Here is a 15,507-nt window from a genome sequence, read left to right as displayed (position 1 = left end):
TGGCTCAGTTGGAATAGTTTTCCCAACATTTTTCCTCAGACAAGTAAGACATGACATTGCTTTCTTACCAGCCTGAGAGGAAAATCCGGGAGCACACCAGTATGCTCTCACCAGTTTGCACATACCTTCTTTACCCAGGTGAGTCAGGCCGTGTGCTGCTTCAGCCAGGCTTGGATAGTATGTTTGGGGAGCTACAGGCTTACCTTGTCCATCCCTCCAGAGAACTCTTGACCACATCCCTTCGCCTTCCAGACCGCCTTTTCCTGCAAGGAACACAAATCTTGCATTTCAATTAATTTCTGCATGTCTAATGTCTGAAAAACCATCATAGTCTCGGTCGATACCGTCATAGGTTGCCCTGCTGCCCATTTAGCAGCTTTGTCTGCCCTGTTGTTGCCCAATGACACTGGGTCTTCTTCAAAGGTATGGGCTTTGCACTTTATGACGGCTACTGTTCTGGGTAACTGTATCGCTGTCAGAAGTCCTTTTATGTGTTGTGAGTGTGCCACTGGTGTACCTGCTGCTGTCGTAAAGTTTCTAAGACGCCAAAGGGCCCCAAAATCATGCACTACCCCGAAGGCGTACCTATAGTCAGTATATATATTGGCTGATTTACCCTCTGCCAATTCACACGCTCTCCTTAGTGCTACCAGTTCCGCCACCTGGGGTGAGTGAGGTGGACCAAGGGGTTCAGCTTCTAGCACATCCTGGTCGTCTACGACAGCATAACCAGTACATAGCTCTCCTGTCTCTGTCTGTCTATGGCAACTTCTGTCTGTATAAAACGTAAAATCTACATTTTCTAAGGGTGTGTCATGTATGTCGGCCCTCGCAGTAAAGGTCTGATTCAGGTGTTCCATACAGTCATGCGTGTCAGTATTCTTGCCTAACTCATCATCAACCAGGGTCTCCTCACCTCCCACCCTTTGTGTCTCTAGAGACACATACGGAAGGTATGTAGCTGGATTTAAGGTGCTACATCGTTTGATGGTGATGTTTGAGGGTGCCATCAGGGCTAGTTCCCACTTTGTGAATCTAGCTGAAGAAACATGTCTGGTTTAGGCTGAATTTAACAGAGCTGATACAGCATGGGGTGTATAGATAGTTGAATTATGTCCTAATACTACATCCTCGCTCTTACTTACTTGAAGGGCCGTTGCTGCTACACTTCTGAGACATGTTGGGAGTGATCTTGCCACATTGTCTAATTGTGCACTGTAGTATGCTACCGGTCTGCTAGCGTCACCATGTTTCTGTGCGAGGACACCTGCTGCACAGCCATCAGCTTCTGTACAAAATAGCTCAAAAGGCTTTTCATAATCAGGTATTCCCAATGCAGGTGCTCTAGTCAGACTATCTTTAAGATTAAAGAACGCTTGCTCTGACTCTTCTGTGTGTACAACACGTTCTGGTTTCGAGGAAGAGACTAGCTCCTGCAATGGTAATGCCAGAATAGAAAAACCTTGGATCCAGGATCTGCAGTATCCACACATCCCCAAGAAAGCATGAATCTGCTTCTGGCTCTGCGGCAGAGTCATGTGTTGTATGGCCTCAATTCTGTCGGTTGTCAGGTGTCTTAGCCCCTTAGTGAGGCAGTGTCCTAAGTATTTGACCTTAGTCTGACATGGCTGTAATTTATCCTTTGCCACCTTGTGCCCTGTTTGTGAAAGATGAAGCAACAACAAATCGTCCACATATTGAATTAGAACAGACCCATTGTGAGGTTGAAAGGATTGCAAACAGTCATGTAAGGCTTGGGAGAAAATACTGGGGCTGTCAATGAACCCCTGGGGTAGTCTGGTCCATGTGTATTGCACTCCCCTGTAGGAGAATGCAAAAAGGTATTGGCAGTCAGGGTGAAGAGGGACTGAAAAGAAAGCAGAACATAGATCAATGACAGTAAAATGACTGGCAGACGGTGGAATCTGCATGAGGATGACAGCTGGATTCGGCACTACGGGGAATTGGCTCTCAACAACTCTGTTAATTCCCCTTAAGTCCTGGACTAATCTATAGCCCCTCCCCCCACTCTTCTTCACAGGGAAAATGGGACTATTTGCTGTACTGGCCGTACGGATTAAAATCCCTTGTTGTATCAGCCTCTCAATAACAGGATATACCCCTAGTTCCACCTCCGGTTTTAATGGATACTGTGGGATTTTTGGAGCTATCCTACCACTTTTTAGATTGACCATGACAGGGGCTACGTTTGCCATCAGTCCAGTGTCCTGTCCATCTCTGGTCCATAGGGAACCTGGTATTTCCAGCAACATCCCCTTTACTTGAGATGGACTTTGTTCTATAACAGGAGAGTGTAACATTAACCTTTGAGGGGTGTCCAATATGTCCTGTATCTCATGTGCAACCTTCTCGGATATATCTAGGAACACACCATCTGAAGTACAGTATATGACACATGCGATTTTACATAACAAGTCTCTCCCTCGCAAGTTAGTAGGAGCCGCTGCAGCTAAGAGAAACGAATGCTTAGTATGCAGAGGGCCGATAGTAACTTCAGCGGGTTTAGTTAGAGGATAATGTAACACTTTTCCCGTACCCCCATAGCTGGAATAGTTTTACTGGTCACCTATAGATTGAAAGGAGAGGTTATCACATATCGGGCCGCCCCTGTATCTACAAGAAAAGTTTGTTTCCTACCAGCTATGTCAACTATCATTGTTGGTTCTTCACTCTGACTCTTAGTTAACCTCACTGGCTGTAGACTACAGGTATGACCTGACCCCTAGCGCTGACTATTGATTTCCCGCGCAGCATTTGCTGCCGTAATATGCGCGAGTAGATGTGAGTCTTTAAGTCTATGTGAATCCCTCCTTGGAGGATATCTATGTGACCCACCCCTCTGTGTATTGAGTCTTTCCTTTTTACAATCTCTCATGTAATGTCCTTCCTCGTTACAGTTGAAACACCTGATCACTTTAGGTTTCTTGTTATATGGGTTGTATGCTGGTGGTCGTGTATGCACCCTTTCTAGAGCCTGTATACTTACCGTCATTAACCTATCACTTTTCTCCTCCCTTTTTCTAAAAAGGTTTTTGTCATGCTCCACAGCAGACTCCCTAAGAGAGTCTACCGTGACGCCTCTCCAATTAGGTAATGTGGTTTGTACTCTCGTTTTTAAATTTTCTCTTAGGCCATCCATCAGTACCCCTACAGCTACCTCTCTGTGATGTGGGTCCTCACTTATGTTGGATATCCCAGTAAACCGTGTTATCGCTGCTATAGCTCTAGTGAAGTAATCTGAGGCAGTTTCACTATCCTTTTGTTTAATGGTGAAAATCTTACTCCAATTTACTACTACTGGAAAATAGATGGCTAAGTGTTTGACAATCTGTTCTATATTCTTTTGGTTAATCTCATCAGTCAAGGTGTCATCTTCCTCCAACAAACAATCTTCAATGAATTTTTGTATGTTAGTATTGGGAGGAAGACACGCCCTCAACACTACACGCCAATCCTTATTGGTTGGTTCGTGGGCATTTCCTAAGTCCTTAACAAATTTCTGACACTTAGCCAACTCTTTTCTAGGATCTGGGAATTCAGTCATAAGGGAACGTAATTCTGATCTAGTCCAGGGACAATGCATTGTAACATTTCTTAAAGGAACTACTCCATCCTTATCCGGTTTCCCATTGGGAACTGATATTGTGCGGACCGGGAACGCACCCTCTGGTACACTGACTTCCGGGGACACTGCAGGATTTGCTGGCCCTAGATTTAGAACGCTTTCACTCCTAGTGATCACGCTACTCTCACCTATCTCAGCCATTTTCTCATACTTGCGCTGAGCCTCTAGTACACTAACAGCATGGGCAATGGCTGAAATCACAGTGGGTTCATCTTCATTTTCAGATACACTTGATTGAAACTGGCTTAAAACAGGGTACAACTTAGCAATTTTTCTAGTTTCAGTTTTAACAACGGCTGTACTTACCCCTCCCGCCACATAAGGTGGCGGGGGCGCGCTTGCGCTGAGTTCGCCACGCTTCGCAACGGTTACATCCGCCTTGCGCGCACTTTTCGTCACGCCTACTTCCGGTTTGCATTCGCTGCTCTGCCACGTGTTACCTTCCATTTGCCTCAATTTTAAACAATCATTATGTTTATTCCTCACTTTCGTTGAGGTAATCAACCATACTTTATCTTTTACAGTATTTAGTACCTCTGCATTAAAACTTCCTATTGTTGGGAAAGGCCTATCACAAGTTTTGGTCATCTTGACCCACGTGTTACAATACACAGTTGCGTATGCACCATATTTCTTACACATGAGAAACCTAGCTGAACCAATAGGGCCTTCCTTACGCAGTACACTGACCATCTCTAGCGTATGCTTAGCACCCATGTTGAACAATATACCAACTTTGTTGCTACAATCACAGCTAGAGATCTCTAATGCTCGGTGAACGTATTTCCTTTAGCCGCGTTCACTCGCTTTTCTCGCACCCGGCGAGGATCCCTAATACAGAAATATCACTGTGGGCCCCAAGGGCTATCAGCTCCTCGATACCCTGGCTCAACCACAAAATCTGCTGAGTTTATTATAACTGGGAGAACAAAGTCAATACAATCAACCAGCCTTTCCAATATAATTCCTCCTAGCTGCTTCACCAATCCGCACTCAAGATGCGGTTAGATCGCATTGCCTACCAATACTAATTATTAGCAAACCTTGCGATCTCTTGGTAGCGCTTTTGCGAAAAACACGTTTTCGCATTCGGTATACCTGCCCTGTATACCGTCCTTCAGCTGGGCAATCCACCTCGTCAGACAGCAACTGAGTACAATGAATAATGAACAGTGTATCTACGTTACAACATCACACACTATACACCTTTTCTGCGCAGAAAATCAAAAAATTCCCAACAACAGTAATAATATCTCAGAGGCTTTCACAAGTAATTATACTATGCACATATAATAACGATCAAAACGATTGTTTAACCACGTGGCAAATCTACCGGAAGTTCGCGTACGCACAGCAGGAAATACACATACGCTAAGCAATGCAATACAGTTAAAACGCACAATGACAGAAAAAAGAAACAGTTTTCTCCTTTGTCCCTAAGTTCTAGTTAGCGTGCCCTAGATAATGCAAAACGGACATTCGGTTTCAAAACACAGAGTAAAATTCAGGTTTTGAACACAATGCGTTCTTACCCGTTTATGACGCGTCTCCACCCTTTGTTGAGGAACCGAAATCCGTTGGTCTTGCGTATCATCGGCAACGAAACCTCCAAAGCTCACGAGCCCCCCAATTGTTATGTGCGTATTGTCGCTAACCAATAACGATTGTCGAACCTCAAGTTGTGTTTCCAAAGCACAGAGATTTATTCACAAATAATAGAATATATATATATATGCTTAAATGAAGTAATAGTAAATACAGCCGTTACTTATCGCAGGCGCTCTGGATCCAGTGCAGTCATTCAATCCTGAAGTCTGGGGACAAGATGTCTGCACTCTGGATCACAAGCTGCTGCTTATATACACAATCACATACAGTAATACAATGAAGATGGAATAGCTTGCATCTATTGGTCCAGGTCTCAGGAGGTCCAAGGGGTCGTCATCATTGGCCAGTTCATACAAAGGAATCCAAAGGAGGGGGTCATCTCAGCAGGGGGTATGCTCTGCTCTTCCCGCCAAGATTCCTTAGTCTTAAGTAGTTCATAATTCCCTATCATTCATAACTTGTGTATGCACTCTGCGATTCCCTCGCAGAGTGAACCAAACAGTAGAATATGTAACGAGGTTCATTATGATACCACTCATGATGTTATTCCTTCAACCCGTTCCGTGTATTTCATTAATATGCATGTAACTCTGATATAACATATAAATACTACTATATTTCGACATAACTGACTATGTGTTGCAACTACCATTAATGTGTACTATTTTATAAGTATGCGTGTTTGTGCGAATGTATGGTAAAAGAGCAATTACTGTTGCTGCCACGTGTAGTGGATGCGTACGCCCTTTCACGCCGTAGCGTGCCCTTGTACGTCGTAGCGTACCGTACGCATCTTTTCAGATAAAGACAACCAAGTTTGCCAGACTTTAATTGAAATGACTTTATCCAATTTGCTGACTTCGACATAAGTATCCCAGCACTAGAGGGACTGCACACACGACCACCAGCATACAACCCAAATAACAAGAAACAAAAAATGATCAGGTGTTTCATCTGTAACGAAGAAGGACATTTCATGAGAGATTATAAAAAGGAAAGACACAATACACATAGGGGTGGGTCACGTAGATATCTTCCAAGGAGGAATTCACATAGACTAGAAGACTGCCCGTGCATGTTATAGCAGCAAATGCTGCGCAGGAAAGCGATAGTCAGCGCTAGGAGTCAGGTCACACCTATAATCCTACAACCAGGCAAGGTAAAGGTTAAAACTGTAGTAAGTATTAGTGTGCAGGTTACCGATTTAAAAAGTATCGTTTGTTTTAATGTTGTCACATGCTTGCTTTCCTAATTGCTGGTCAATTGTAAAGAATGGAAATGTTTGTTTCGTTTGCTGTTTTAAGATAACTATCTTGTTTTTCTTCTCACAGATAAAGGGTACACAAAAGAAATATAGACTAAGGGGTATATTTACTAAACTGCGGGTTTGAAAAAGTGGAAATGTTGCCTATGGCAACCAATCAGATTCTAGCTGTCATTTTGTAGAATGCACTAAATAAATGAAAGCTAGAATCTGATTGGTTGCCATAGGCAACATCTCCACTTTTTCAAACCCGCCGCTTAGTAAATCTAGCCCTTAATGTTTACAGGGGTGGGATAGAGAAATAGAAAAATCACTCTTGAAAGACTAATTAACAATGGCTCATTGGAACACTATTTGTTTCAGGCTGCAGTGACTCATGATAATTTGTTTGGCTGAGAAGCATTATCCAAAAATGAAGTATGTACATACTTTGCTCCAAAATAGCGTTTTATGTATTTCAGAGAAAATATGAGTCACTAAGAGTACATTTTTCATTTCTCTATCATAAGTTAGGAAAGTCCATTGCAAAGGTATGTAGTTATGGTGATACCGAGTTCTTAGTGAACAAATGACGGACGACACTGGATTGCACGGTTGACGCAAGACCCCCTAGTCAAGTAGGGGGAGGGATCACAGTTTGGTGAATAGCTAAGGGGATTAGTGAAATGAATACAGCCATTTTCCCATAGAGTCCAATCCAGCTGTCATTTTTGCTGTAAAAATCTCCCTTTCTGCATGTATGTTTGTTTTCAAACCCTTGTATTCAAATCTTTGTATTCCTATTATTCATTGCTTTCTTATTTCTCATTTTTTTACATCTATGCTAGTCTCTCTCTCTCTCTCTCTCTTTCTCTCTGCTCTGGTAGAGATAAAAACAGACACAGTCTCATCAATGGGGCTGAGACATATTTTTTAGTTTTTTATATAACACAAATTCAGGGATACATACACTAGATTGACATGAGTTACAGAAACAGTCAGGGGTTTTGTTTTCATGTGTATAGAAACTGCTGATTTTAAGCAGAAAGGTTCTGTTGTGGAAATACGATTCATGTTTTATAGATTGCATATCTGTTTGTTTTTTTGTTTTGTTTTTGTGGTTTTGTGCCTCCTGTACAAAAATGTGCCTTTATATGGATGCACAAAGGGTGGAGACAGGAGATTGCTAGAGGATAGGCATACAGATATGCATCTCTGTGTAGAACATTGGAGTAGGATTTTTACCACAAGATACAACATAATATGAAACCCTAGAAAATGTAGAATTTTTGTGTTTCATATTTTTCACTGTTAGACAGACATGTACTGGGTACTGTTATATTTGAAGAAAGTGTTATAGAAATAGACCCCTTTGTCTTTCTCACTTAGTCAAGTAGCTGAATGTGAGGTTATGAGAAGGGAATGTGAGTTGGCAGAGGGAAAATCGATTGATATACATTGGCCTTCAGCATTTTTCTAGTCTAGGGGGCGATGTTGAGTTGACTGAAAAAATCTTTTTACAGTAATACCAGCACATGAGTAGGACACTACATAGAGGACTTTATACAGTGACACAGTTACAAACTGAAGTAGCTGCTAGTAAAGTTCACACTTACACACATGACCATACATGGCTGTCACACCAGGGCGAGCATAGCTGTCAAATAGACAGCAGGGTTTTATGTGACAGCTAACAAATCTATGTTTTGTTTTGTCTTTCCTTGTATTGTTTTAGTTTTAAAATGTGAACACACACACACATGCACGCATACACATTTTGGTTAATATATGAAGATTTGGGTTACCTGAGGAATTTCTCCAGATAAAACAAATCCACGTCATCCAATTACCACCATGCAGGATTCTCAAGTATACAATGGTGTACCAATGAAATATGTCTGGGTAAAGGTGTATTGAAATGTGTCTAATGTATTACTGTATCATACTCAAAGCTTTTGTTATTCAATGTAATAGCCCTAGAGTTATAATCGGTTATAGGGGTATTCATGTTACTGATAATAGATGTATAATGTATGAGTAGTGGTAACAAATCACATACTTTCGATTAGCCACAAACCTGTGTGAACATTAAGTAAAGGTACTGGGTAGAACGAATTGAATAGAATAAGAGTTGGAACTTGATTGAAGCCACTAGTTCTTCCCAGCTACCAAAAGATCACTCCTGAGCAGCCACTTAACCTGTTAGCTTTTGAAATGTTCTTGACCCCTCTGGGATGAATTTGTAACTGAGAGACTAGTTTAGACCTTGAGAGGGAAGGTAAACAGTGAGACGGCAACCGAAAACGTCCAAAACACTGTTTCCTGAAAAGTTACACTAACTATCAGGGTGTTGGACCGGGAGAGTAAGTTGTGGAACAGTAAGTTCTTAGGCTCAGGTTATTTGAAAGACAGGTACCAAGTGTAAGCTACCAGCACCAAAAGTAGCAGAGACACTGGTACCCATTACACCCGCTGCAGAGGGGCCATCACTCAGAGAAGGGTCCAAGGGCACTCATGAATCTGTTCTGGGAGGCCTCGAATGCAGTCAGTAGCACCTGAGCCAAAGGCTAAGACAGTTGTCCAGCATGAAGTTGTAGTTTTCCTGTTAAGTGTTTCTCTCATTTCATTCTCTTCTCAGTACGGTCAATTCTTTTAATTGTTGGCAGGTGACAGAGGCTGGTTCAGGTAATGATATTGAGGAATTGGGGATGAAGGAGAAGTTAGTAGCATAATCGGTCCAGCCAATTACTCCATTGAATTCAGAGGTAAAGGAAAATTTGGAAACCTTGGAGCTTGGAGAAAGTGCGAGGGGCTATTGTCTGAATAGCATTACGTCCGTAAGTACGGTGACCCCATAGTTAAAAAGAGGTACACCCAGCGTTGAAGGTTTTAGACCAAACATAGTGCTGGGCGTGCTCTCACGTGCTTCAGTGATTATATCAAGTAGGACTAGTTCTCTTTCCACTAAATATTCTTGAGGTACCCGAATTATGGGTGGGAGGTCACTAGGGGAAAAGTACAACACCTAGGTCCCTTTGTCTGGAGTCTCCCAATATTAAACCTGAGTATTGGGAGACTGGGAAGAACGTACAGACAATAGCCCGCCCACAAGTGTTGATGAAAAGAACTGATGACATTATTAGAAGTGTGTATATTAACGCAAGCTGAAGGAGATTGTATATGGCATTATTGATAGACATAGGATGGTGCTATTGATGAACATGAAGTGTTTAAATGTATTCTGAGCTTAAAGACATGTGTTGAACAGATGAACCTTTTAGACATGAAGAACTGTAGTAGAGTATTCTGTATAACCGATACATGTTCTATTGTACTCTGTACCTTTCCGAAGAATGTATTACATGTTTTAATGTACCCTTGAAGGACAGACAAAAAGGTTATCGACAAGCTCCAGAGGTATACGGTCTATAGCAAAAGAAAAAAAAAAGTTGTTTTAAGGATTAAGACTCTCTTATGATAACTTGTTTAGATCTACAAACAGTGTGGTCATACCCCAAGGGGGACTTGCATTACATAACAATGAAACGTGGTACTGAGATCCTGCATATAACATCTTTAAGGTGATAGTTTATTATACTATCAAAGGGTGGAACTGTCGAAGTCGTATAATTGGATGAACGAAAGTATATTGGTTAATATTGTTTTATTTGGTCGATTGCACTCAGTATGCCACGCTACACGTGGCATACGGTGATCGCAAGGTAAAATACGCACGTACACACTTGCATTACAACATTTAGTTATTTATATAATTCATATTCATATTGGTTCCGTTACACTGTAATTTCTGAGCAGATAGTATTTGGTTTATTATTAGTTTATATAATAGGATTATATGTGCACTTCAGTGATATTTAAGATTCAGGTTATATGAAAGGTGTCATGTCTAGTATCATATTAAACCCCTATTCATCAGCAGCTGCCCGGTTCCATCGCCGAAGAGATCGCATATTGCATACTTTAGTTATTGATGTTAGGGAATAAATAGCCAGATTGATATCAGAATGTGAAATGCTAATGAACTCATTGTAACTGGAGCACATCCCCTGGAGACATGACCCCCACCTTTGGATTCCTTAGTCTGAACTAGCCTTTGACCTGTTTACCCTGGAACGACCCTTAGTCTGAAGCTATAGAAGCAAGCCACGTGTTTTCTATTGTTCTCTGTAACACTGAATGTATATATGATCATAGCTGCTCTCCCAGTGTTCAGTCTACTCTGACCACAGTTAAACAGATATACTATTCACTGGGACCCATGGAAGTGCAGCAAAGCGTATGCAATACAAGCGCGGTATGTATGTATCTTTTGGTATTGGCTGTACTGTACTAAATTATATAATAATGGATTGAACTGTTTACTTTTTACATCTGCTAAAATAAATCACTTTGTGCTTCGGAAACACAATACAATCGATTGGGCAATGCTTATTTGAAAACTATATAATTACTTTAATATTACCTCCCAGTATATAGGAATTCTGTTCTTCTATCTACAGTATGGAACCACCACTTTATCTGTACAGAAATCTTTTTTATAGTTGGATACACGCCGACACCTCCTAGTGGATGGGAAACCTGACAATCATTCAAATAACCAATAGTAGGGAGGCCCCAGTAGGACCAATCCTGTTTCATTCATCTCTATTTAAACCTCCCACCAAATCCAATATGGCACCTACATCCCTGACGAAGGTGCACAGTGAAACTAGTTGGATACTAACACCCACACTTCTGAAAGTGCCTGTTAAGCTGCCACAAAGATATCCTAACCCTGGAAATAGCAAACGGCCTTTCTTGTTCTACATCGCCGCATGCGCAATAATCCTACCCGTGGCTGCGGCTATTACTACTCTACAATCAAGGCTTCCACATCTGGCTACTCATATGCTTTGGACCACACGGAGGGATCTACAAAAGAAACACAGCGTCTCTGCAAAGAAGCCCAAATTAGGGTAAGTCTGGTTTACTTTTACCCTGCTACCGTGTGATCTTAGTGGACTTGCCTTCTGTTTTCATTAACCAACAGCGTATTGGACTGACAGGAGGTACACTTATTACACTTATTATTCCTAATACCCACTGGGTAAGGAAGACACCCACATATTACCATCACCTGATACAATTTCCAGGAGTCCATTCTTTTCTTCCCTATAAAGAACAATCCTCAATATTTCGACTACTACTGAATACAGACTTTTCATCTACGATTAACATCTATTTGCTGAACTATCAGCGGGACATTGAGGCTTATGTTACACCACTTGCCTTTTTTATCTACCCGGACTTTTTGTATCTACACTGATATATATCCAAATATAAAGTACTGAACTATTTAAGATCTTCATAAGATGCTATATGTGCACTTATGGGATATTGTTTATGATTGTCCATTTAAGCTGCTATTACTATAGCTGTGTTATATACCATTACACCACCACATGTGCATTGTTATAATAAATTAAATTGTACAGAAGGTCATATGTCATATGTTTATTAGACATAGGTACACCTCTGGTGTATTATCTTTACACCAAGGGCATACAGTATTGAAGTGGCAGTATGGCATAACACCATATACACCCCCACTTCCACCACTGTAAATATATATAATGTAAGGGACTGGGATGTGATAGTGTTACAATGTATGCAGTAGGAGAAGTGGCGGTATGGCATATCACTGCATACACACCCACTTCCATCACTATATATATATATATATATATATATATATATATGTATATGTATATATATATATATATATATATATATATATATATATATATATATATCATCATCATCATCACCATTTATATATATATATATATATATATATATATCTTACCTCTCTGTCTGTATATATTACCCAGTATTGTCTTATCAATGTTTGTTCCCAATTGTAAAGCGCTACGGAATTTGCTGGCACTATATAAATAAATGTTGATGACATATATATATATATATATATATATATATATAATGTAAGAGACTGGAATGTGATAGTGTTACAATGTATGCAGTAGGGGAAGTGACGGTATAACACACCACCGTATACACCCCCACTTCCACCACTGCTTCATAGGTATACCTCAAAACTTTTATTTGAAAATTCACCCAGATCATCACTGGTGGATATTGTGAACTGCTGATATATTTCAGGTCTGTTTCTTTTCTGCAAATGTTAATTATGTCAGCTTTTTATCTCTACTACATATTTAGATGGCAAGCTCCCAAACTTTCTATCGTGTAGAGATTAACAAATTACTTCTAATTAAAGTTATACCTTGGCCATTTAGATGGTCAGCTCTGCTGAACAGAACGCTCAGTATCTTGGTTTTGGTCTATATCAGTAGGTGTTACGCATCCTGAACCATTCTTGTATGTCTGGTAAATCTACTGCGGTCCAATAACTAAATTACAAACAATTTAAACTTTGACAGGGGACTGGATCCATTCGCTGGTGCAGTAGAGTGCCCCAGGTAGCTGCATTCCCTTTCTGATGGAGCCTTGCACTGCAAAAGGCAGCTTAGCTCCATCTGGATTTCCATAGCAACCTATACATGTGAAATTGGTTCCCCTAGTGTTTATTCTGCCAGAAGCTACTCTAAGCATACAGTATATTTCCTACAATAAGGTACAGGGAGGCCCATGGTTGATATAAACTCAGACTCTTCACTGCTCCAATGATGCAATGTATCCACATTGTTTTGGCAATATATAAATCATTTTAGTGAAGCATTGTAGCAAAACAGGTCAGAACAGCATGCATAGAACAGCAGGTCACTTGTATCCCTATTGTTTAGAAACATCATTCCCTTTCCCGTCTCCCTTCAAGGGGGTCAGACACGAATCATTACTGGGCAAAATGTCATGTGGATGCTATTAATTGGAATGAGAAGTGACACTAGATTAGGGAACATTGCTCACAGTAGTGCATAATCCACGAATTGTGTCTTTTGGTATTATAAAAACATTGTGCAGTCTAAATATACATACAAAATAAAAGTAACAAGATTGAATATGGAGCATAGTCAGAGATTAAAAATATAATAAATTCTGTGTGATAAGTAACAGTATCTGCTGCAAACTGTTCAGTTGATTTATAATTAAGAAAACGAAAACATGGATATGACAGCAAAAAAATAATAATAATGTTACATGTCAATAAATGTGTTTTATGTATAAATTCAAAAACTGCATTGCATTTCTGCCACACTTTCCCGTATCAGGCGACAACACTTTACGTGCTCCACTCATGAGATTATTATTAAACATGTATCAATTACTGGAAACAAACAAGGTATTGCTGAATTAAAATCCCATTAGGCAACATAAATGTAAATGCACTTTGGAATTAATGGTTGACTTACCTTTATGTTGATCAAACACAGAGGAGTTGCTGAAATCCATGTTTTTCTGTCTGTTTGGGGAAAGACGGAGTAAATGTCAGCAGCCAGGTTTTCGGGAAGGATCTGGTATTTTACTGTAATAAATACATGTGCTTATAGTCTTTCTGTTGTAGCGATACAGAATTGCCTTATGGATGCAGATGTGTTCCTGGGATAAATAACATCATGTTATTCCCCCTCTAGTTCAGATGCATTTCAAATGAGATTCACTCATTGCTAGTTAATGGCAGACCTTATTTGTGAATGTATACGGTATTCTGGTGAGTGAATCATGTCTTTTGTTATAGCTGGTACAGAGGCAATGCAGCTCTCTCCAGCATGAGGAGCAGGAATGTTGCTATAAGCAAATAGAGATCTCAATGGATGAATGATTGCCGGAGCCACAGAGCTTTGCACGGAGCATGCGCAGGACGGTCTGTGCAGCACTGGTAGTAATGTGCAGCACGCACTACAGACATCAGATACATAGAAGAGTTGGAGAAGGACATAAGAGGTGAAGCTGATTTATTAAGGAACAACATTTCACAATATATGCATCAATATTACATACCATAATCTATTCTACTTTGCAAAAAAAAAAAAAAAGTGAAAAAATCCATCATTATCTCCTGTTATATATATTTATATAGAACAATGTTTTTCATTGGACAATCTGCAGAATTCAAAAGGCAAAAGCATCAGGAATAAAACAAAAAAAATATAGTTATTTTAACAAAGCCTGTAAGAGTTTCTAATACACATGAAAACTTGGGGGTCTATTTACTAAACTGCGGGTTTGAAAAAGTGGAGATGTTGTCTATAGCAATCAGTCAGATTCTAGCTGTCATTTTGAAGAATGTACTAAATACATGATAGCTAGAATCTGATTGGTTGCTATAGGCAACATCTTCAGTTTTTCAAACCCGCAGTTTAGTAAATCTAGCCCTTGGTGTTGAAATTTTGCCAGGTCTTTATTATTTAGGCTTTTGTCTCAGAATTACAGTTTCATCTGCCTTTAAAAGGCGCCAGTGGACCATTTTTTTATAACTGGCAATGAAATCAGAATTAAGGTGAAGCAGCATCCAGCACGGGTCATGATGGATCTGTGTTTCCTCAGTTGCTGTACAAATCTGAGAAACCTTCTCCCAATTGGGGAGGATGTAAAGACAAGTGCAAAATATTTCAAATAAATTTCCTCTGCATCTCCAGTATCTGTTGCTAATAATAATAATAATAATAGTAACAATAATAATAATAATAATAATAATAATAATAATAATAATAATAATAACGAAGGCTCTATGGACTACATGTGAACTTCTATGCCATCTCACCACAATTTTGTAATTGATTTCTTGTGTTTTGGAATTAATGGGGCATTTGGAGTTTGCCATAAATATTTTGTTACATTGAGCTCTAAAGAGTGTTCTGCCCCAGACACATTTTCATTTGCACTCAGTAGTAAGTATAATGTTGATAGGACTTGTGATTTAGGATTATCCCTTATACCCAGTTGCTCCATTCTAGTTGCAGGTCTACTTAGGTTCAAAAAGGGTTCAAGTATGTTATTAACCATGCTAGTTGTGTATGCTAATGGATCC

The 15,507-nt window shown here is 40.1% G+C and overlaps 1 protein-coding gene across 1 annotated transcript in view; it reads right to left on the bottom strand.

Moving 5' to 3' along the window:
* Positions 1–14,307, bottom strand: part of ANKRD55 (ankyrin repeat domain 55) — a 148,493-nt gene extending 134,186 nt beyond the window's left edge. The window contains exon 1 of the mRNA XM_075183403.1: positions 13,889–14,307. Within this exon, the coding sequence (XP_075039504.1) occupies positions 13,889–13,928 (40 nt within the window). The 5' untranslated portion in view covers positions 13,929–14,307. The remainder of the gene's footprint in view (positions 1–13,888) is intronic.
* Positions 14,308–15,507: the final 1,200 nt, after the last annotated feature.

Source organism: Mixophyes fleayi, chromosome 1 (assembly GCF_038048845.1).
Source record: "Mixophyes fleayi isolate aMixFle1 chromosome 1, aMixFle1.hap1, whole genome shotgun sequence".
Taxonomy (NCBI): Eukaryota; Metazoa; Chordata; class Amphibia; order Anura; family Limnodynastidae; genus Mixophyes; species Mixophyes fleayi.
Note: the sequence above shows the minus strand (reverse complement) of the source record. Positions and strands in the feature narration are given on the sequence as shown.